Here is a 23,397-nt window from a genome sequence, read left to right on the forward strand (position 1 = left end):
TACTACCCACCACTACGTCCTGTATGCTCTCGTTGGCAGGCCCTCTCTTCATACTCGTCGTCAAACCCACTGGCTCCAGGTTATCTACAAGTCTCTACTAGGTAAAGCACCGCCTTATCTCAGCTCACTGGTCACCATAGCAGCACCCACCCGTAGCATGCGCTCCAGCAGGTATATCTCACTGGTCATCCCCGAAGCCAATTCTTCCTTTGGCCACCTTTCCTTCCAGTTCTCTGCTGCCAATGACTGGAACGAATTGCAAAAAACACTGAGGCTGGAGACACACATCTCCCTCACTAGCTTTAAGCACCAGCTGTCAGAGCAGCTCACAGATCACTGCACCTGTACATAGCCCATCCAACTACCTCATCCCCATACTGTATTTATTTATCTTGCTCCTTTGCACCTCAGTATCTCTACTTGCACATTCATCTTCTGCACATCAACCATTCCAGTGTTTAATTGCTATATTGTAATTACTTCGCCACCATGGCCTATTTATTGCCTTACCTCTCTTATCCTACCTCATTTGCACATGCTGTTTATAGATTTTTCTACTGTATTATTGACTATGTTTGTTTATTCCATGTGTAACTCTGTGTTGCATGTGTCGAACTGCTTTGCTTTATCTTGGCCAGGTCACAGTTGCAAATGAGAACTTGTTCTCAACTAGCCTACCTGGTTAAATAAAGGTGAAATAATAAAAATACATTTTTTTAAATTGCTTGTACCCCTGCACATCGACTCAGTACTGGTACCAGACACCTAGGTATTTGTAGTTGTCCACATATTCTAAGTCAGAACCGTCCAGAGTAGTGATGCTGGACGGGCTATGTACATATAACTAGGACTAAAGTGACTAGGCAACAGGCTAGATAATAGACAGTAGCAGCAGCGTACAGTATGTGAGGAGTCAAAATGAGTGGGAAAACGGTCAATGCAGATAGCCAAATGGCTAACCGGACAAACTATTTAATAGTCTTATGGCTTGGGGGTAGAAGCTGTTCAGGGTCCTGTTGGTTCCAGACTTGGTGCAGTGGTACTGCTTGCCATGCGGTAGCAGAGTGAACAGTCTATGACTTGGGCGGCTGATAATTGTTATGGCCTTCCTCTGACACCGCTTGGTATAGAGGTCCTGGATGGCAGGGAGTTTGGCATCACTGATTAACTGTAGCGCCTTGCGGTCGAATGCCAAGCAGTTCCCATACCAAGCAGTGACTCAACCAGTCATGCTCTCAATGTTGCAGCTGTAGACCTTTTTCAGGTTCTGAGGCCCCATGCCAAATCTTTTCAACCTCCTGAGAGTGAAGAGGCATTGCCGTGCCCTCTTCACGACTGTGTTGGGGTGTGTGTGTGTGGACTATGATAGATCCTTAGTGATGTGGACACAGAGGAACTTGATGCTCTCGACCCGCTCCACTACAGCCCCATTGATGTGAATGGGGGCATGCTCGGCCCTTCGTTTCCTGTCTCCATCATCAGCTCCTTTGTCTTGCTGACGTTGAGGGAGAGGCTGTTTTCCTGGTACCACACTGCCAGGTCTCTCTGACCACCTCCTTATAGGCTGTGTCATCAGGATCAGGCCTACCACAGTGGTATCGTCAGCAAACTTAATGATGGTGTTGTAGTCGTGCGCGGCCACAGGGAGTACAGGAGGGGAATAAGTACGCACCTCTGAGGGGTCCCCGTGTTGAGGGTCAGTTTGGTGGATGTGCTGTTGCCTACCCTCACCACCTGGTGGTGGCCCGTCATCGAAGTCCAGGATCCAGTTGCAGTGGGAGGTGTTCAGTCCCAGGGTTCATAGCTTAGTGATGAGCTTGGAGGGCACTAAGGTGTTCCTCTTGTCCAGGTAGGAGAGGGCAATGTAGAGTTGTTAGGGAGGTTTGAATTGGAGAGGGTCCAGGGTGTCTGGGATGTGATATGAGCCACGACCAGCCTTTCAAAGCATTTCATGGCTGCAGGTGTGAGTGCTACGGGGTGATAGTCAGTTAGACAGGTTACCTTGGCATTCTTGGGCACTGGGACTATGGTGGTCTGCTTGAAACATGTAGGCATTACAGACTGGGTCAGGGAGAGGTTGAAAATGTCAGTGAAAACACTCGCCAGCTGGTCAGCGCATGCTCTGAGTAAGTGTTCTGGTAATCCGTATGTATCCTGGTAATCCGGCCTTGTGAATGTTAACTTGTTTAAAGCTCTTACTCACACTGGTTACGGAGAGCGTGATCCCGCAGTCATCCGGAACAGCTGGTGCTCTCATGCATGGTTCAGTGTTGCTTGCCTCAAAGCGAGTATAGAAGGCATTTAGCTTATCTGGTAGGCTCGTGTCACTGAGCAGCTCGCGGCTGCGTTTCCCTTTGTAATCTGTGATAGTTTGCAAGCCCTGCCACGTCCAAAGAGCGTCAGAGCCGGCATAGTATGATTCGAGCTAAGTTGTGCATTGACGCTTTGCCTGTTTGATGGCTCGTCAGAGGTTGTAGCAGGATTTCTTATGTGTCCTGATTAGTGTCCCGCTCCTTGAAAGCGGCAGCCCTAGCCTTTTCAGTGTGGATGTTACCTGTAATCCATGACTTCTGGTTGGGATATGTACGTCTGGGCACTGTGGGAACAACGTCGTTGATACACTTATTAATGAAGCCGGTGACTGATGAATCCCATAACACATTCCAGTCTATGCAAGTGAAACAGTCCTGTAGCTTAAAACCCGTTGAGGACAGACGTTCCGCTAGCGGAACGCCTAGCCAATATCCAATGGAACAGCGTGGCGCGAAATATAAAACTTCAATCTAATTTCAATTTTTCAAACATACGACTATTTTACACCATTTTAAAGATACACTTCTCCTTAATCCAACCACATTGTCCGATTTCAAAAAACATTAGATTATGTTAGAGTACAGAGACCAAAATAACCACACAGCCATTTTCCAAGCAAGCATATATGTCAATAAAACCCAAAACACAGCTAAATGAAGCACTAACCTTTGATCTTCATCAGATGACACTCCTAGGACATTATGTTATACAATACATGTATGTTTTGTTCAATGAAGTTCATATTTATATCCAAAAACCGCTTTTTACATTGGCGCGTGATGTTCAGAAAATGTATTCCCACCAAAAACTTCCGGTGAATTTACAAAAATACTCATCATAAACGTTGACAAAATACATAACAATTATTTTAAGAATTATAGATACAGAACTCCTTTATGCAACCGCTGTGTCAGATTTTAAAATGGCTTTACGGAGAAAGCACATTTTTCAATATTCTGAGTACATAGCTCGCCATCAGACACCCGCCAAGTTTGGGGCAACCTAAACTCAGAATTAGTATTAGAAATATTGTATTACCTTTATTGAGCTTCGTCAGAATGCACTCCCAGGACTGCTACTTCCACAAGAAATGTTGTTTTTGTTCGAAATAATCCATATTTATGTCCAAATACTTCTGTTTTGTCCGTGCGTTCAGGTCACTATCCAAAGGGTAACGCGCGAGCGCAATTCGAGATACAAGAAGTCAAAATGTTCCATTACCGTACTTGGAAGCATGTCAAACGCTGCTTAAAATCAATTTTTATGGTATTTTTAACATAAATTTGCGATAATATTCCAACCGGACAATAGTATATTCATTCAAGGAGAAAAAGAAAAAACGGCGAGCTCGCGGGAACGTGCATATCCAATCCCTTTGTCCTCAGGCAGACCACTCAGTAACTGAGCTCCTATACTCTGCCCAGAGACAGAAGGCTCAATCCACTTTCTGAAGGCTTTAGACAGCCAATGGAAGCCTTAGAAAGTGCAACGCAACAGCACAGATACTGTAGTTTCGAAAGGGACTAGAAAGAACTACATTTCTCAGATCCTACACTTCCTGGTTTACTTTTTCTCAGGTTTTTGCCTGCCATATGAGTTCTGTTATACTCCCAGACACCGTTCAAACTGTTTTTTAGAAACTTTAGAGTTTTCTATCCAAATCTACTAATAATATGCATATTATTAGTAGAATAATATTCTGGGCAGTTTAACCAGTTTAAATCGGGTACGTTTTTTTCATCCGGCCGTGAAAATACTGCCCCCTATCCATATCAGGTTTTAACAACCACTTCATCGGACCACTTCCTTATTGAGCACGTCATTGGTACTTTATGTTTTTGAGTTTTTGCTTGTAAGCAGGAATCATGAGGATAGGGTTATGGTTAGGGAGAGCTTTGTATGCGTTTGTGTGTGTGGAGTAAATATTTTGTCTCATCTAGTTGCACAGTTGACATGCTGGTAGAAATCCGAAGACATTACTTCTGTAGCTACAGCACAACATGGTCCTCTGTCTACGTTACTGAAGTTTGGGCGGTGTACAGGAGGCCCAAAGCCATATTTTGAAAACGGCTTCTATGTCTATTGCAACCTTTTTAAAGCTGCCTATCCTCTCATTTCAACTGAAGTGCTTTTGTCTCTGAGCTAAGTGAGCTTCAAGCATATATTTCTCTCTCCCTAGGATCATTCCCTTCCTCAACTATTCTACCCTTCTAGCTCTTCATCATTCCATCACAGCTACAAAATCCTCTGATCTCGTTTAATTCTGACATTCCCTCATTCTTTCTCTTCACAGATTAACTGCATTGCTGTCCCTAATTTCAACATTTCATTTCAGCAACCCTGAATGTCCACTAGTTTGAATTGTCTACTTCCCATTTGATTGTATTGTTAACCAAGAGGAGCTGATGAGGCCCTCCTGGTGCTTTAGAAGGAGTGGATGTTTAGGAGGAGAGTCACTCAAAATGTGCTGTAGATTCGGCAACAGCCCCCCCATTGAGTCAGGACATGGCCACCATGAGTTCTGCCTGGGATCTGACAGGGATTTGGCCACCGTGGGATTACACCTTGAGTGGGGATTACGGCCATAATCCCTGCCAATCCCAGTGGATGACCATGGTCGGGTGCTGTTCTGCTGGGGATTTAAGAGCAGAGCAGAGTGATTGGTGGGAGCAGGCTGGAGTCAGTGTCTGTTTGTAGTCTGGCTGCAGTCTAGGCAGGGAGAGGAAGACCACCAGTGGATTGTGAGGCATGAAGTTTGAGATGTAGTTGACTAATCTGTTTCTGCTGGACTGGAAAGAATCTAGGAGCATGTCGTGGCTCTTCTGGGCCAGAAGGATAGTGCCATGACTCCTGTTGTGTGGAGGGGACTTGATTATGTAACTGTTGTTGGTGGGGGGGCTTGTTACCGTGGGCAGTTCAGTATTATCTCCAGTTGAGTGTGTGTATGTCCTGGAGGCAACGTGCTAATAGGTAGTGTGACATGGTTCTCTGTGTCTTCAGAGAGTTTGACTGCAGCCATTGATCCTGCTTTAGATTGCTGCTTAGTCGTGAAGAGCTGTACTGACAGCTCCCCCTCACCCCACACACACTGACTCTAACTCCACACACCCACCTAGCCCCTCCCCACCAACCAAGGGACCCTCCCCCCGGACTTCTCTCTCTCCTATTGGGTGTGTGTGAATGAGAGCCATTGTGTGAGGCACACTCCTGCCCTGGGGCCACCCACTGCTGCTGGCTGTTCTCTGCTTCTTTCCCCTGGAACTGGAGCTCAGATCAGATGCAGAGCCGCCCCCATCCTGACTGTCAGTCTGTACCCTCCTGGGTCCCAGCAGCAGCAGGAAGAGGAACAGAGGGAGGAGGGGAGTGGAGCACAGCGGCCGTGTCCTCCTCGTTGGGCGGCCATCGCCGGCGTCTGTTACCCAGCACTGGGCGCTACGTCCTCCAGCACACACCACACGGCTCATCAGAGGAGACAGAGGCTCTGTGGGAGCCCGGACCAGGACAGGGGGACACAGTCAGCCACACGGCAGCGGCCATGGAAGTGGAGGAAGGGAGCCGGGTTCCGGGAGGAGGGGTAGGGCCAGGAGATGTAACGGTCCACAAGACCAAGAGAGGGGAGCGGAAGAGGCAGGAGCTACTGGCCTTAGCCCTGAGGGTCAAGTTAGGAAGCAGGGGAACGTTACTCTGGAAGCCTCTAAAACTGTTGGCTTCCTGTCCACAGATCACCACTTCTCCTCTGGTACGGCACAGCACCTTGAAAGACTGCCCCTCCGAGAAGCAGAGCTCCTACGACAAGATACACAACTTCAAGGTGAGACAGTTTGTTTGATTGAACCTTTTTAAAGGAGGATGTGGTGAGGTACTGGGAGGGAGGGGGTGAAAGTCGACTGCTTTAGGACCTTTGTAGGAGGTCTGCTTCTCTGTAGATTCTCTGTTCAAAGCTCTGTTCGAAGCTCTCTTACCTCAGGAAATGATTCCATTCCTACAGGCAGCTCTGCTTGTCCATGCAGGGTCTGGGAGATTAAGTTCTGTCAGGTTGATCTGAAACTTAAAAGCGACGTTCCTCAAAGTGACAAAGTAACCGATTTCAATGACTCTTTTTATCTGCCTAGTGAGCTGCCTACCTGTCACTAGACTGGCTACTGTTAGCTACCATTATAACACAGAGACTGATGTTATTCATGTGCTTTCATGATGAAAGCTGTCTTGTGGGCACGTGCAGCTGTCAGCCATATGTTTAAATCTATTGATTGTGCTTAATGGATATGGCGTATGTTTTAACCCATTAACGGCTGTGAACATTGATTGTCTGAGATTTTCGAGCACTTTAACCTCTTTGTGTTTCATCTTGATTTTCAAAAACAGAAATACAGTTGATATATTCACCAATCTTTTTGGCCTTATAACAAAGAACAAACAGCAGAAACATGATCAAATACAAATCTTAGAATCAACTATAAAAGACTGCCAGAACCCACTAGATTATCCAATTACATTGAATGAACTACAGGACAAAATACAAACCCTCCAACCCCAAAAGGCCTGTGGTGTTGGTGTCTTCAATGAAATTATAAAACATACAGACCACAAATTCCAATTGGCTATACTTAAACTCTTTAACATTATCCTTAGCTCTGGCATCTTCCCCAATATTTGGAATCAAGGACTGATCACCCCAATCCATAGAAGGGGAGACAAATTTGACCCTAATAACTACTGTGGGATATGCGTCAACAGCAACCTTTTGGAAAATCCTCTGCATTATCATTAAGAGCAGACTAATACATTTTCTCAGTGAAAACAATGTACTGAGCAAATGTCAAATTGGCTTTTTACCAAATTACCATACAACAGACCACGTATTCACCCTGCACACCCAAACAAACAAAACAATGGCAGTCTTCTCATGCTTTGTTGATTTCAAAAAAGCTTTTGACTCAATTTGGGATTAGGGTCTGCTATACAAATGGATGGAAATTGGTGTTGGGGGGGGAAAAACATACGACATTATAAAATCCATGTACACGGTTAAAATTGGCAAAACACATTTCTTTCCACAGGGCTGGGGGGTGAGACAGGGATGCATCTTAAGCCACACCCTCTTCAACATATATATCAACAAATTGGCGAGGGCTCTAGAGCAGTCTGCAGCACCCGGCCTCACCCTACTAGAATCTGAAGTCAAATGTCTACTGTTTGCTGATGATCTGGTGCTTCTGTCACCAACCAAGGAGGGCCTACAGCAGCACCTAGATCTTCTGCACAGATTTTGTCAGACCTGGGCCCTGACAGTAAATCTCAGTAAGACTAAAATAATGGCCTCCCAGGTGGCACTGTGCCACCAGAGATTCTGGGTTCGAGCCCAGGCTCTGTCGCGGGAGGCCTATGAGGCGGCGCACAATTGGCCCAGCGTCGTCCGGGTTATTGAGGGTTTGGCAGGCAGGGATATCCTTGTCTCATCGCGCACTAGCGACTCCTGTGGCGGGCCGGGCGCAGTGCACGCTGACACGGTCGCCAGGTGCAGTGTTTCCTCAGACACATTGGTGCGGCTGGCTTCCGGGTTGGATGTGCATTGTGTCAAGAAGCAGTGCGGCTTGGTTGGGTTGTGTTTTGGAGGACGCATGGCTCTCGACCTTCGCCTCTCCCGAGTCCATACGGGAGTTGCAGCGACTGGACAAGACTGTAACTACTACCAATTTGGATACCACGAAATTGGGGAGAAAAAAGGGGTAAAATAAAAAAAAATAAGGGTGTTCCAATAAAGGTCCGGTTGCCAGGACCACAAATTCCATGTAGACACCGTTTCCCTAGAGCACACAAACTATACATAGTGCCACATGTAACTTCCACAAAGCTGTGAAGGATCTGAGAGACAATGCCAAAGGAACATAAAATTTGACATACCAATTAGGATCTGGCTAAAAATAGTTATAGAACCCATTGCCCTTTATGGTTGTGAGGTCTGGGGTCTGCTCACCATCCAAGAATTCACAAAATGGGACAAACATCAAAATGTTCTCTGTGTAAAATGTAAAACACCAAATAATGCATGCAGAGCAGAATTAGGCCGATATCTGCGAATTATCAAAATCCAGAAAATAACCATTTAAATTCTACAACCACCTAGAAGGAAGTGATTCCCAAACAGTCGATAACAAGCAATTAGACCCAACCAAATCATAAAACAAAAATATACTTTTTTGACCCATTGGAAAGAATTAACAAAAACAACAGAGCAAACTAGAATGCTACTTGGCCCTAAACAGAGAGTACACAATGGCAGAATACCTGACCACAGTGACTGACCCAAAATGTAGGAAATCTTTGACTATGTACAGACTCAGTGAGCATAGCCTTGCTATTGAGAAAGGCAGACCTGGCTCTCAAGAGAAGACTGGCTATGTGCACACTGCCCACAAAATGAGGTGGAAACTGAGCTGCACTTCTTAACATCCTGCCAAATGTATGACCATATTAGAGACACATATTTCCCTCAGATTACACAAACCCACAAAGAACTTGAAAACAAACCCAATTTTGATCAACTCCCATATCTATTGGGTGAAATACCAGTGTGCAATCCCAGCAGCAAGATTTGTGACCTGTTGCCACAATAAAAGGACAACCAGTGAAGAACAAACACCATTGTAAATATAACCCATATTTCTGTTTATTTATTTTCCCTTTTGTACTTGACATTTTTGCACATAATATGACATTTGTAATGTATTTTTATTATTTTGGAACTTTTGTGAATGTTTACTGTTAGACAATAAAAATGTATTTTTGTTTATTATTTGGTTCACTTGCTTCGACAATGTTAACATATGTTTCCCATGCCAATAAAGCCCATAAATTGAATTGAGAGCAAGAGAAGGAGATTTCTCCTCATGGGCACCTGAATACATTCCTGCCATTGTATCTCAGGTTTCAGTGAGCCTGCAGGGTAGAATGGCCTCCTAACCGCTAGCTCTCCAGCCTAGTGTCTGGTCCCATTTGAGAATGGAACAACAAACCACCTGCCTGCTCAGCACCTGTCAAGAGCCCTTATCTGTACTGTTCTATCAATCTAACGTATCCTAATAACTCTTTAGTGAAATGGTTGGGGTGTGTGTGTGTGTGTGTGTGTGTGTGAGAACATGTTTGCATGTATCCAGCAGCCCGGGCAGGAACAGATGCCAGATACTTTGTAAATCCTTTTAATCTGACTTGTATACACAGTCACTCATTGGGCTTGGGGTCCCTCCCTCCCTTCCACTGTAGACTGGGCTTGGGGTCCCTCCCTCCCTTCCACTGTAGACTGGGCTTGGGGTCCCTCCCTCCCTTTCACTGTAGACTGGGCTTGGGGTCCCTCCCTCCCTTCCACTGTAGACTGGGCTTGGGGTCCCTCCCTCCCTTCCACTGTAGACTGGGCTTGGGGTCCCTCCCTCCCTTTCACTGTAGACTGGGACCAGAGACCAGGTCTGAGTTCCAAATGGCACCCTATTCCCTAGATAGAGGACTAGTTTCACCAGGGCAAAGTAGTGCACTATATAGGGTGCCGTTTGGGACGCAGCCCAGTATTCTCTGCCTTTCTGAAGAGACATTCCTCTGTCATTACTAAGCACAGTGTGAAGAGCTGTGGCACATCCAGGTAAACAAGTGTCCCTCTATTTTGCCATAGTGTAATCTTTTCTTCCCAAGCCAGAGCAGCCCATAGGACCGTAAGCCACGTCCGAGCCGGAGCAGCCCATAGGACAGGAGTCTGTTTCTGTAGTGTGAGGCAGCTTGATGTGCATGTACACCCCCTGGACAGGACGCTAATATTCTCTCCCCTATGAGAAACCATTGCAGAACTTCCATTTCGATCTAAGAAACAAAAGAGCTGATGAACGAATACAGAATGTATAGTTCGGACGACAACATGATTCATTGTGTGTGAATCTCTGTCAGCCCTTCGCTTCACTGTAATAATGGTGTACAATTTTTTTCACTTACCCCCAATTCCTGATGTTATTTTGAGTACTATATAGCGTGAGAACATTGAACAGAAGAAGACTATGTCAATAACGAAATGTTGCCAAAAACGCAGATAGAACCGTATAGTCCCAAATTCTCCATAGTATGTTACTGCTCACCTCCAGTAACCATCTGACCTGCCCTGGGTCCTACTCGCCTACAGTAACCGTCTGACCTGGCCTGGGTCCTACTCACCTCCAGTAACCATCTGACCAGCCCTGGGTCCTACTTACCTCCAGTAACCGTCTGACCTGCCCTGGGTCCTACTCACCTCCAGTAACCATCTGACCTGCCCTGGGTCCTACTCACCTCCAGTAACCGTTTGACCTGCCCTGGGTCCTACTCACCTCCAGTAACCGTTTGACCTGCCCTGGATCCTACTCACCTCTAACCGTCTGACCTGGCCTGGGTCCTACTCACCTCCAGTAACCGTCTGACCTGGCCTGGGTCCTACTCGCCTCCAGTAACCGTCTGACCTGGCCTGGGTCCTACTCGCCTCCAGTAACCGTCTGACCTGCCCTGGGTCCTACTCACCTCCAGTAACCGTTTGACCTGCCCTGGGTCCTACTCACCTCTAACTGTCTGACCTGGCCTGGGTCCTACTCGCCTCCAGTAACCGTCTGACCTGGCCTGGGTCCTACTCGCCTCCAGTAACCGTCTGACCTGGCCTGGGTCATACTCGCCTCCAGTAACCGTCTGACCTGGCCTGGGTCCTACTCGCCTCCAGTAACCGTCTGACCTGGCCTGGGTCCTACTCGCCTCCAGTAACCGTCTGACCTGGCCTGGGTCCTACTCGCCTCCAGTAACCGTCTGACCTGGCCTGGGTCCTACTCGCCTCCAGTAACCGTCTGACCTGGCCTGGGTCCTACTCGCCTCCAGTAACCGTCTGACCTGGCCTGGGTCCTACTCGCCTCCAGTAACCGTCTGACCTGGCCTGGGTCCTACTCGCCTCCAGTAACCGTCTGACCTGGCCTGGGTCCTACTCGCCTCCAGTAACCGTCTGACCTGGCCTGGGTCCTACTCGCCTCCAGTAACCGTCTGACCTGGCCTGGGTCCTACTCGCCTCCAGTAACCGTCTGACCTGGCCTGGGTCCTACCTACTCGCCTCCAGTAACCGTCTGACCTGGCCTGGGTCCTACTCGCCTCCAGTAACCGTCTGACCTGGCCTGGGTCCTACTCGCCTCCAGTAACCGTCTGATCTGGCCTGGGTCCTACTCGCCTCCAGTAACCGTCTGACCTGGCCTGGGTCCTACTCGCCTCCAGTAACCGTCTGACCTGGCCTGGGTCCTACTCGCCTCCAGAAATACAATGAATGAAAGAATTCACAGATCTTGTGTGTTTGTCTGTTTGCGTATATATGTGTGTGTGATAGTTATGTTTGTTTAGTGAGGTGTGTGTGTGTGTGTGTGTGTGTGTGTGTGTGTCTTCCAGACTCTAATCTATTGCTGTGTTGTCTCACCCTTCCATAGGTTCATACTTTCCGAGGGCCTCACTGGTGCGAGTATTGTGCCAACTTCATGTGGGGCCTCATAGCCCAAGGGGTCCACTGCTCAGGTAACCTCTTCCATTCAGACATCCCAACACTGCTGACCTAGCTACCATCACTGACCTTTCATGGGTACTTCATCACATTAGAGCACCGTCCCAAATATCACCCTATTCCCTGTGTAGTCCATGTGTGTAGGGCTCTTAGGGTTCTGATCTAAAGTTGTGCACTTTACAGGGAATAGGATGCAATTTGGGATGAAAGCCTAAAGAAAATGACTCCAATCCCTGATCAGACCCTTGGAGTCCTGTTAACATCCCTGATCAGACCCTTGGAGTCCTGTTAACATCCCTGATCAGACCCTTGGAGTCCTGTTAATCCCTTTCTGCCCAGAGGGATGTTAAGTCAACATGTTCAATAAATCATCCATGTAACCAGGCTTTGTCTCATTTTATCCCCAGTGTTTACCACAAATAAACAATATGACTTCCAAGTTTTGATTTATTTCAGGAATTCCCATTTGATCAAATATCAATCAAATTGGACAACTGATCGAATGTCTCTATCCAGTTGGGTTTAATGTCATGTGACTAATTGTAACACATGAGATATCAAACTTGGAATGCCTAATAATGTATTTATTTTTAAATGCTATGACAATAAAAAGGGTATTACAATATTACGTCCAAGCTTGGATCATGTCATGGAATGTAGAGTCCAGGAAATGTGGTTCCATGTAAATCAATGGTTAGATGAGGCCTGTGAAATGTAGTAATTTAGCATTCCTCAGTGACACCGGGGACAAACCAGTTCCCCCTGCGACTATGGCTGTCAACTATTTATAAACAAGACAGACGCTCACAGAGAGCTTAGAAGGTGCATCAACGGGACACACCCAGTCAAGCAAGGACATCCAAATACTGTGTCCACAAAACTGCAACAAGGCTGGCTGTGCTGTCAAATCAAATTGTGTTGGTCACATACACATGGTTAGCAGATGCGAGTGTAGTGAAATGCTTGCTTCTAGTTCTGACAGTGCAGCAATATCTAACATGTAATCTAACAATTCCACAACAACTACCTAATACACACAAATCTAAGTAAAGGAATGGAATAAGAATATATACATACATGGATGAGCAATGACAGAGTGGCATAGGCAAGATGCAATACAATGTATGAAATACAGTATATGAGTAAAGTTAACGAGGAATGCAAGATATGTAAACATTAAAGTGGCATTCTTAAAGTGACTAGTGATCCATTTATTAAAGTGGCCAATGATTGAGTCTATGTAGGCAGCAGCCTCTGTGTTAGTGGCTGTTTTAACAGTCTGATGGCCTTGAGATGGACGCTGTTTTTCAGTCTCTCGGTCCAAGCTTTGATGCACCTGTACTGACCTCGCCTTCTGGATGATAGCGGGGTGAACAGGCAGTGACTCGGGTGGTTGTTGTCCTTGATGATCTTTTTGGCCTTCCTGTGACATCGGGTGGTGTAGGTGTCCTGGAGGGCAGGTAGTTTGCCCACGGTGATGCGTTGTGCAGACCGCACCACCCTCTGGAGAGCCTTGCGGTTGAGGGCGGTGCAGTTGCTGTACCAGGCGGTGATGCAGCCTGACAGGATGCTCTCGATTGTGCATCTGTGAAAGTTTGTGAGTTTTAGGTGACAAGCCACATTTCTTCAGCCTCTTGAGGTTGAAGAGGCGCTGTTGCGCCTTCTTCACCACACTGTCTGTGGATGGACCATTTCAGTTTGTCCGTGATGTGTACACCGAGGAACGTAACTTTCTACCTTCTCCACTGCTGTCCCATTGATGTGGATAGGGGGGTGCTCCCTCCCTCTGCTGTTTCCTGAAGTCCACGATCATCTTCTTTGTTTTGTTGACATTGAGTGAGAGGTTGTTTTCCTGACACCACACACCGAGGGCCCTCATCTCCTCCCTGTAGGCCGTCTCGTCGTTGTTGGTGATCAAGCCTACTACTGTTGTGTCGTCTGCAAACTTCATGATTGAGTTGGAGGCGTGCATGGCCACGCAGTCATGGGTGAACAGGGAGTACAGGAGGGGGCTGAGCACGCACCCTTGTGGGGCCCCATTGTTAAGGATCAGCGAAGTGGAGATGTTTTTTCCTACCTTCACCACCTGGGGGGCGACCCATCAGGAAGTCCATGACCGAATTGCACAGGGCGGGGTTGAGACCCAGGGCCTCCAGCTTAATGCTGAGCTTGGAGGGTACTATGGTGTTGAATGCTGCGCTATAGTCAATGAACAGCATTCTTACATACCGGTAGGTAATCCTCTTGTCCAGATGGGATAGGGCAGTGTGACGGCGATTGCATCGTCTGTGGACCTATTGGAGCGCTAAGCAAATTGAAGTGGGTCTAGGGTGACAGCTAAGTTGGAGGTGATATAATCCTTGACTAGTCTCTCAATGCACTTCATGATGACAGAAGTGAGTGCTACGGGTCGATAGTCATTTAGTTCAGTTACCTTTGTCTTCTTGGGTACTGGAACAATGGTGGCCATCTTGAAGCATGTGGGAACAGCAGACTGGGATAGGGAGAGTTGGAATATGCCCGTTAACACGCCAGCTGGTCTGCGCATGCTCTGAGGACGCGGCTAGGGATGCCGTCTGGGCCGGCAGCCTTGCGAGGGTTAACATGTTTAAATGCCTTACGTCGGCCATGGATAAGGAGAGCCCACAGTCCTTGGTAGCAGGCCGTGTCTGTGGCACTGTATTATCCTCAAAGCGGGCAAAGGTGTTTTATTTTGTCCGGAAGAAAGACGTTGGAGTCCGTGAGGTGGCTATGGTTTTCCTTTTGTAGTCCATGATTGTCTCTAGACCCTACCACATATATCTCGTGTCTGAGCCGTTGAATTGTGACTCCACTTTGTCTCTCTACTGACATTTTGCTTGTTTGATTGCCTTGTGGAGGGAATAACTACACTGTTTGTATTTGGCCATATTCCCAGTCCTCTTTCCATGGTTAAATGAGGTGATTTGCGCTTTCAGTTTTGCGTGAGTGCCGCCATCTATACACAGTTTCTGCTTAGGGTAGGTTTTAATAGTTACAGTAGGTACATCTCCTATACACTTTCTTATAAACTCACTTACCGACTCAGCGTATACGTCGATATTACTCTGAGGCTACCCGGAACATGTCCCAGTCTGCGAGATCAAAACGATCCTGTCTGGCCGTGCTGTCGTGCTTTGTAATGGAGATCCTTTTTAATGAGTGGTTTTAACCCGTTTCAGTGCTTCAGTACATTGGGAAAATATCACAGTACTGTTCATATCATTCCAATCCTGAAGTTAAATCCAGTGAAAAGGGACACGTACTGTAGCTGGCCTTGGAGCTTCCTGCCAGATAAAAGGATGTAATATTTAGGGTTGCAAAGCTACCGGTAAGTTACCATATTGTCCATGAGTTTCTAGTAGATAGACTATATGGTTGAAGAGAAAACAGCATAATAATGCAAAAAGCATCTAATCAACAATGGCATTATTTTCAATGAACTGTGACACTCTATTTACTATTAACTTTTGTCACAACTGCCACCAGTTTGGCACCTGTTTTATTTCTTTTTACTATTTTCTACACTGTAGAATAATAGTGAAGACATCAAAACTATGAAATAACACATATGGAATCATGTAGTAACCACAAAAGTGCTAAATAAATCGGACGGTATGAGATTCTTCAAAGTAGCCACCCTTTGCCTTGACAGCTTTGCACACACTTGGCATTCTTTCAACCAGCTTCATGAGGTAGTCACCTGGAATGCATTTCAATTAACAGGTGTGAATTTCTTTCCTTCTTAATGCATTTGAGCCAATCTGCTGTGTTGTCACAAGGTAGGGGTGGTATACAGAAGATAGCCCTATTTGTTAAAAGACCAAGTCCATATTATGGGAAGAACAGCTCAAATAAGCAGAGAAAAGACAGTCCATCATTAATTTAATCAGGAACATTCTAAGAACTTTGAAAGTTTCTTCAAGTGCAGTCACAAAAACCATCAAGCACTATGATGAAACTGGCTCTCATGAGGACCGCCACAGGAAAGGAAGGCCCAGAGTTACCTCTTCTGCAGAGGGATAAGTTCATTAGAGTTAACTGCACCTCAGATTGCAGCCCAAATAAATGCTTCACAGAGTTAAAGTAACAAACATCTCAACATCAACTGTTCAGAGGAGACTACGTGAATCAGGCCTTCATGGTTGAATTGCTGCAAAGAATCCACTACTAAAGGACACCAATAAGAAGAAGAGACTTGTTTGAGCCAAGAAACACAAGCAATGGACATTAGACCGGTGGAAATCTGTCCTTTTGGTCTGACGTGTCCAAATTTGAGATTTTGTCTTTGTGAGATGCAGAGTAGGTGAACGGATGTTCTCCGCATGTGTGGTTCCCACCATGAAGCATGGAGGTGTGATGGTGTGGGGGTGTTTTGCTGGTGACACTGTGATTTATTTAGAATTCAAGGCACACTTAACCAGCGTGGCTACCTCAGCATTCTGCAGCGATACTCCATCCCATCTGGTTTCCACTTAGTGGAACTATCATTTGTCTTTCAACAGGACAATGACCCAAAACACACCTCCAGGCTGTGTAAGGGCTATTTGACCAAGAAGGAGAGGGGTGGAGTGCTGCATCAGATGACCTGGCCTCCACAATCACCCGACCTCAACCCAGTTGAAGTGGTTTGGAATTAGTTGGACTGCAGAGTGAAGGAAAGAAGTGCTCAGCACATGTGGAAACTCCTTCAAGACTGTTGGAAAAGCATTCCTCATGAAGCTGGTTGAGAGAATGCCAAGAGTGTTCAAAGCTGTTATCAAGGCAAAGGGTGGCAACTTTGAAGAATCTCAAATAAAATACAAAATATATTTTGATTTATTTAACTTTTTTTGGTTACTACATGATTCCATATGTATTATTTCATAGTTTGTCAACACTATTATTCTACAATGTAGAAAATAGTACAAATCTAAACCTTGTAATGAGTACAGTAGGTGTGTCCAGACTTTTGACTGGTACTGTATGTCACACTGAAACCCTAATATGGTACCAATGGTATTCACTAAGTTGCTGGTTTATATTTAGGATCATGTTTTACAGCATAGTCATTCTGTTTTGCTTATTTTATAGATTTTTACAGGTAATAAGGCCACACAGAGGGCCAGAGATAATTACAGATACCTGTGATAATCTGAAATACCCAAAAAGCGCCACTAGATGTCTTGTGATAACTTGAAAGTTTCCAGTAAATGAACCACCCTCTGCAACCCGAGTATTTATGAACACTCCACCTAATGATTCCACTGGTCAATAATGTTGTGAACTTGTTGAAATGTTTGTTGGCTGAATAACAGATCAGACTGTATTTTTTTATTTAACTAGGCAAGCCAGTTTAGAACAATTTCTTATTTACAATGACTGCCTATCAGGGAACAGTGGATTAACTGCCTTGTTCAGGGGCAGAACGACAGATTTTTACCTTGTCAGCTCAAGGATTCGTTCCAGCAACCTTTCGGTTACCGGCCCAACGCTCTAACCACTAGGCTACATGCCACCCTATACTTCACTGGTGCAGTGAAGTATAGGGTTCATACACACAATATAAATCCATTACAGACATTTACAACTTAGCAAGACTGTAGCACAATTCAGGCTAGTTGACCAGTAGACAAGTAGGTTTGGAAAGTCCCTAAACTCTGCGATAGACAAAGGGTTCTATTATGTCCTGGACACAATCCTGACATGGATGTGTTGAAAGGAGGACTAACGTGGCTGTTTTTCTCTGTAGACGGATGGTTTGTTGTTCAGTTATTAGCCATGCTTATAAGCCCCAGGCAAACACTGTGTCATCAGACAGCCCTGTGCCCTATGGGAATCAGAAGAGACTTCTTTAGTACTTCCAGTTGTATCTGAAGCAGTCCTCTAACACACAGAGATACACAACTGATGACTGGCTTTCTATCCTCATTGTCTCTCTTCCTCCCTGTCCTCATCTCTCTCTGTTCTCTCTCTCTCTTCCTCCCTATCCCTGTCCTCATCTCTCTCTGTTCTCTCTCTCTCTCTTCCTCCCTATCCCTGTCCTCATCTCTCTCTGTTCTCTCTCTCTCTCTCTTCCTCCCTATCCCTATCCCCATCTCTCTCGCTCTCTCTCTGTTTCCTCTCTCTTCCTTCTTATCTGGCATGCTTAGCTTGTCCTCTTCCTCCCTATCCCATCTTTGTCGGTCGATCTCCTTCTCCATCGTTATCTGTTTCTGTCTGACAGTCTCCCTCTTTTTTTTTTCTCTGTTTTTAATCTGTCTGTGTCTGAGAATAAGGAACCCCAGTCAGCGGACCAGCAGTAATGCTGGGTATTTCTTGGTAGTAAAAACGCCACTATCAGTGATGAATCATTTAGCTGGATGTTCTTATTGAGTCAGGGAGACTCCCAAGTACAGTATGTTTACAGGCAGGCAGAGAAACCTCAACCTAGGTTACATTCCTGTGGCATCTCCCGGAGAGGCAGCTTGTTCTCTTCATCACGGTGTGTGTGTTTGCCAGACCGGGACAGTGATTGCACACAGAGGTGGTGCTTCGCTCTCACCCCCAGCTGTCCAAGACCCTCTGCGTGACTAAAACCACAACACTGCCAAACGGCCAAGACAAGACACGCCCCTGGGGACAGATACGCTGTGACGTGGCCCACCATGGCATATTGAAGCAGCCTGGTCTGACCGTAGCTGGCTGGGCTTTCTCTCTGAGATTGGGGTTAATCAATGTACTACTTGTTATCTCTAACCCTTCTGTAATGTGTTGCATGTTGTTTTAGAAGAAGTCAACCATAATCATGTCAGATTATAAGATTTGAATAAATCCTTTCTGTATGGGTGTGTATTTTAACACGGACTGACTACCTCTCTGACCTGTGGTTTCCAGACTGTGGGCTGAACGTACACAAGCAGTGTTCCAAGCTGGTGCCCAGCGACTGTCAGCCAGACCTGCGCAGGATTAAGAAGGTGTTCAGCTGTGACCTCACGACCCTGGTCAAGGCCCACAACACCACACGGCCCATGGTGGTGGACATGTGTATCAAGGAGATAGAACTACGAGGTTCCGTTTATCAGCCGTTCAGTTTAGAATGTTTCTGTGACATTTAAGCCAGGTGCACCCTGCATGTTGTTAGCTAAACTGAAAGAATATTCACATTTCAAGGTGAAAATGGATGTCTGTGATTTGGTCTTGTGTGGCTCAGTTGGTAGAGAATGGCACTAGCACTAGCAACACCAGGGTTGTGGGTTCCATTCCCACGGGGACCAGTACTTTAATGTATGCACTCACAAATAAGTCGCTCTGAATCAGAGCATTTGCTAAATGACTAAAATGTATTGGCTCTCTTGGACCAGGGCTAAGGAGGCTCCTAAACTAAGTGCTGTGTAAACCAATCTTTTAAATTAGCATCAAATTCAATCAATCAAATGTATTTATAAATCAATTTTTACATCAGCAGATGTCACAAAGTGCTGTACAGAAACCCAGCCTAAAACCCCAAACAGCAAGCAATGCAGATGTAGAAGCACAGTGGCTAGGAAATACTCCCTAAAAAGGCAGGAACATAGGAAGAAACCTAGAGAGGAACCAGGCTCTTATTTTAGAAATAACACATCCAGTTGAAATAACCCTTTTGAGAGTAGTTCCACACAGTTCAAATTGACAATTTTCTTTCACTAAATGTAGCAATCTCCACCTGGAACAGCCTGGAGATTGCTACATTTAGTGAAAGAAAATTGTCCATTTGAACTGTGTTGAACTACTCTCAAAAGGGTTATTTCAACTGGATGTGTTATTTCTAAAATATATATAATACACTTAATCAACATTTTAATCAAAATATGTAATTTCCCCAAAGTACTGTAATCTGCCTTAAGGCTCCATTGGTTGAAATAAAGGCCACCCTTGTTGAATAATTTTGTTGATCCAAAGAGCTTGTTGAGTTTATTTAGTAGAGACTGCATGGGGGTGAAAGAGGGTACAGGGAGTGGAGATAACCAACTCTCTGTGTTGCTGCTTGCAGGTCTGCAGTCTGAGGGCCTTTACAGAGTGTCTGGCTTCTCGGAACACATTGAGGACGTGAGGCTCGCCTTTGACCGAGGTTTGTGTTAACTTAATTTCCTTTGCCTCAGGGCTTAGGTCTGGTTTAAGGTTATGAGACATGAAAGTCCATAGGTTCAAATGAAAAGCACATGAGCACAGGAGAGCCGTATCAGACTGCCGGATGTCGTTATGTGAGGTGTAAAGGGCATATATGTTGCATTGTGGTAATTGTAGTGAATATACTGCAGTCTGGTTGGTACATAATGTGTCTGGTGTGTCATCTCTGCAGATGGCGAGAAGGCAGACATCAGTGCCAATGTGTACAACGACATCAACATCATCGCTGGAGCTCTGAAGCTCTATCTGAGAGACCTGCCCATTCCAGTCATCACATTCCACGTGTACTCCAGATTCATACAAGCTGCAAGTACGTACTCCCATACTTATTCCCACAATTAGCTCAATGCACCTTGGGTCTCCAGCGCAATGACTGCTGGTGTACTGAGCTAAAGGCTAGGCACTAGCTTGGGGAGCTAAGGAGAATGTTCAGGTCTTAGGCACGGTTATTTATCAGGTGTATGGAACTAACAGTAGTACTTCCTCCTGGTAGAAATTCCCAACCCAGACACTAGACTGGAGGCCATCCATGAGGGGCTGCTGCAGCTCCCACCAGCCCACTACGAGACCCTACGCTACCTGATGATGCATCTCAAGAAGTGATGAAACACACACTGCATCTGATCTTCATGGGGTTGAATCAGTGATGTAGTCTTACAAATATACATATGTTGTTTCTCACCTTTCTGACTGATATAATAATCATCTTTCTCACAGGGTCACCATGTTTGAAAAGGACAATTTCATGAATTCTGAGAACCTGGGGATTGTGTTTGGTCCGACGTTAATGCAGCCGCCTGAACAGAACGCCCTGGCCACTCTGAACGACATGAGGCATCAGAAACTCATCATACAGCTCCTGATAGAGAATGAAGACGTCTTGTTTTGAAGGACTGGAGCCCTGTCTGTTGCTGGGCAGGAAGGACTGGAGCCCTGTCTGTTGCTGGGCAGGAATAGGATGTTTGATTTATTCCATACCAGAGGAATCTCAAGCCATCATGTCTGTCATCATATGAAGTGTCAAAATTCCCAAATGTTTCTATTGTGGTCAGATTTGAGCTTCCATTGCTTCTCTCCCATAAGCATGACTGTATCAGTTGAAGTTGAGTCTGTGGTACGTCAGTCAGACATCATGTCTTGTAAGGTCAAAGGTTGTCACATTCTGCCATATTCTCCTTTTGAGGAACAAGGTATTGGATACGTCCCAAATGGCACCCTATTGTCATTACTTCTGAACAGGCCCCATAGGGCTCTGGTTAACAGTAGTGTGCACTATATAGTGAGTAGGGTGCCATTTTAGAAAAAGCCATTGATTCCAGCATTTCCACACACCTTTCATGGCGTCAAGTAGCCTAGCGGTTAGTGTTGGGCCAGTAAACGAAGGTCGCTGGTTTGAATACCCGAGCCGACAAGGTTAAAAATCAGTCAATGTGCCTTTGAGCAAGGCACTTAACCCTAATTTGCTCCAGGGTCACTGTACTACCATGGCTGACCCTGTAAAACAACACATTTCACTGCCCCTTTCCGGTGTCTGTGACAATAAAAACATGTTTCCATAAATCTAGCATCATCACACTAACACATTCTTCCTGGTTGATGTCTGTCTGTATAGTGATTGTCTGCTCAAGTGTGTTTGTTGTGTGCTTATTGGTTAATGAGTCTCATGACTCAGAGACTCTATTGACTCAGTAACTGTGTGATCCTGTAGGGTGAGATATGGATGGATGGTCTATGTATGAAGCACTGTGCTGATCAATTTATTTGGTGAAGATTTCTTTATGCAAACGTTTTCAGCATCGTGCTTTTTTTTCCCTGAAGCTGATAGGTTGTCAAGGATCTGCGATGTGTTCCATTGTCAAAATACAACAAAACCCTAAAGGAATTGGTCAACAGAGCAGGTTAAACTTGTAAGGAAATGCTTAGAAACATATTTTGAGTGGCACTGTTGAAGTTCCATCTGCAACTGTTTGCTGGTACTAGAAAAAGAGGCTGAGTTATAGTATATAGTTTGGGTGAAATGTGTCTGAGCCTAAATGTTTACAGAAAACTTTTGAATCAAACTTCCCATTATTATAAATTGACACATGGAATGAGTAAATTAATTTATATATATATATATATATTCATACTTTAGTGGAATACCATGGGGTTATATATATATTACACACACACTGAACAAAAATATAAACACAGCATACAACAATTTCAACAGAATTTACTGAGTTACAGTGCAAATAAGGAAATCAGTCGAAATAAATGAATTAGGCCCTTATCTATGGATTTCATAGGACAGGGGTGCACCTATGGGCAGGGGCGCACCCATGGGTAGGCCTGGGAGGACATAGGCCCACCCACTTGGGAGCCAGGCCCAGCCAATCAGAATTAGTTTTTTCCCCACAAAAGGGCTTTAATACAGACAGAAAGACTCCTCAGTTTCATCAGCTGTCCGGGTGGCTAGTCTCAGACGATCCCGCAGGTAAAGACGCTGCATGTGGAGGTCCTGGGCTGGCATGGTTACATGTGGTTGTGAGGCCGGTTGGACATACTGCCAAATTCTCAAAAATTATGCCGGCTTATGGTAGAGAAATGAACATTCAATTCTCTGGTGGACATTCCTACAGTCAGCTTGACAATTGCACGCTCCCTCAAAACTTGAGACATCTGTGGCATTGTGCTGTGACAAAACTGCATATTTTAGAGTGAACTTTTATTGTCCCCCAGCACAAGGTGCACCTGTGTAATGATCATGCTGTTTAATCAGCTTCTTGATATGCCACACCTGTCTGGTGGATGGATTATCCTGGCAAAGGAAAAAAACTCACAGGGATGTAAATACATTTGTGCACAACATATTAGACAAATAAGCTTTTGTGTGCATGGAACATTTCTGGGACCTTATTTCAGCTCATGAAACATGGGACCAACACTTTACATGTTGCGTTTATATTTTTGTTCAGTAGACTGCCAAACATCTAGTCTGGGTAAGGACTAGACCTCGTAGTGTTCTGTCACTATTTGACACATACTAAAGTCAGGAAACATGATGTCTAAATGTTCAGCCTATAAAACTGCCTGGAGCAGCTATAGGTGTTGTGGAGACCACCTTCTCCAAACAACAACATCATGGCGACAGAGTTTACACATTCTCTGTTGTTTTCCATTATTGATAATTGAAATCCTTTCTACGAATCCATTTTATTAAAAGTATTTTTGTGATGGGTGCAATTAAGATTGTAATTTATCAAATGCTGATTTATTAAAAGGATGTAAAATGACATTTTGCTCAATCTTTTATGTGTATGTTTAGGATAGGCTACAATTTAATTGCTCAAAGCAATGTCTGCGTCATGGTGCAATGCAATCACAACACACACGTACTCTACCACACCTTCAACAGGACA

The 23,397-nt window shown here is 45.3% G+C and overlaps 1 protein-coding gene across 2 annotated transcripts in view; it reads left to right on the forward strand.

Annotated features, from left to right (window-relative positions):
* The window catches only part of chn2 (chimerin 2), a 40,132-nt gene extending 18,051 nt beyond the window's left edge, over positions 1-22,081 (forward strand). The window contains exons 1-8 of one of the 2 annotated variants that reach the window (XM_029746738.1): positions 4,257-5,973; position 6,324; positions 11,781-11,865; positions 18,725-18,898; positions 19,860-19,937; positions 20,169-20,306; positions 20,490-20,595; positions 20,714-22,081. In XM_029746738.1, the coding sequence (XP_029602598.1) occupies positions 5,591-5,973; position 6,324; positions 11,781-11,865; positions 18,725-18,898; positions 19,860-19,937; positions 20,169-20,306; positions 20,490-20,595; positions 20,714-20,885 (1,137 nt within the window). In that variant the 5' untranslated portion in view covers positions 4,257-5,590 and the 3' untranslated portion in view covers positions 20,886-22,081. Of the gene's footprint in view, positions 1-4,256; positions 5,974-6,034; positions 6,125-6,323; positions 6,325-11,780; positions 11,866-18,724; positions 18,899-19,859; positions 19,938-20,168; positions 20,307-20,489; positions 20,596-20,713 lie in introns of those variants that run through there. The other variant, XM_029746737.1, reaches the window with a different exon arrangement.
* Positions 22,082-23,397: the final 1,316 nt, after the last annotated feature.

Source organism: Salmo trutta, unplaced genomic scaffold (genome assembly GCF_901001165.1).
Source record: "Salmo trutta unplaced genomic scaffold, fSalTru1.1, whole genome shotgun sequence".
Classification (NCBI taxonomy): Eukaryota; Metazoa; Chordata; class Actinopteri; order Salmoniformes; family Salmonidae; genus Salmo; species Salmo trutta.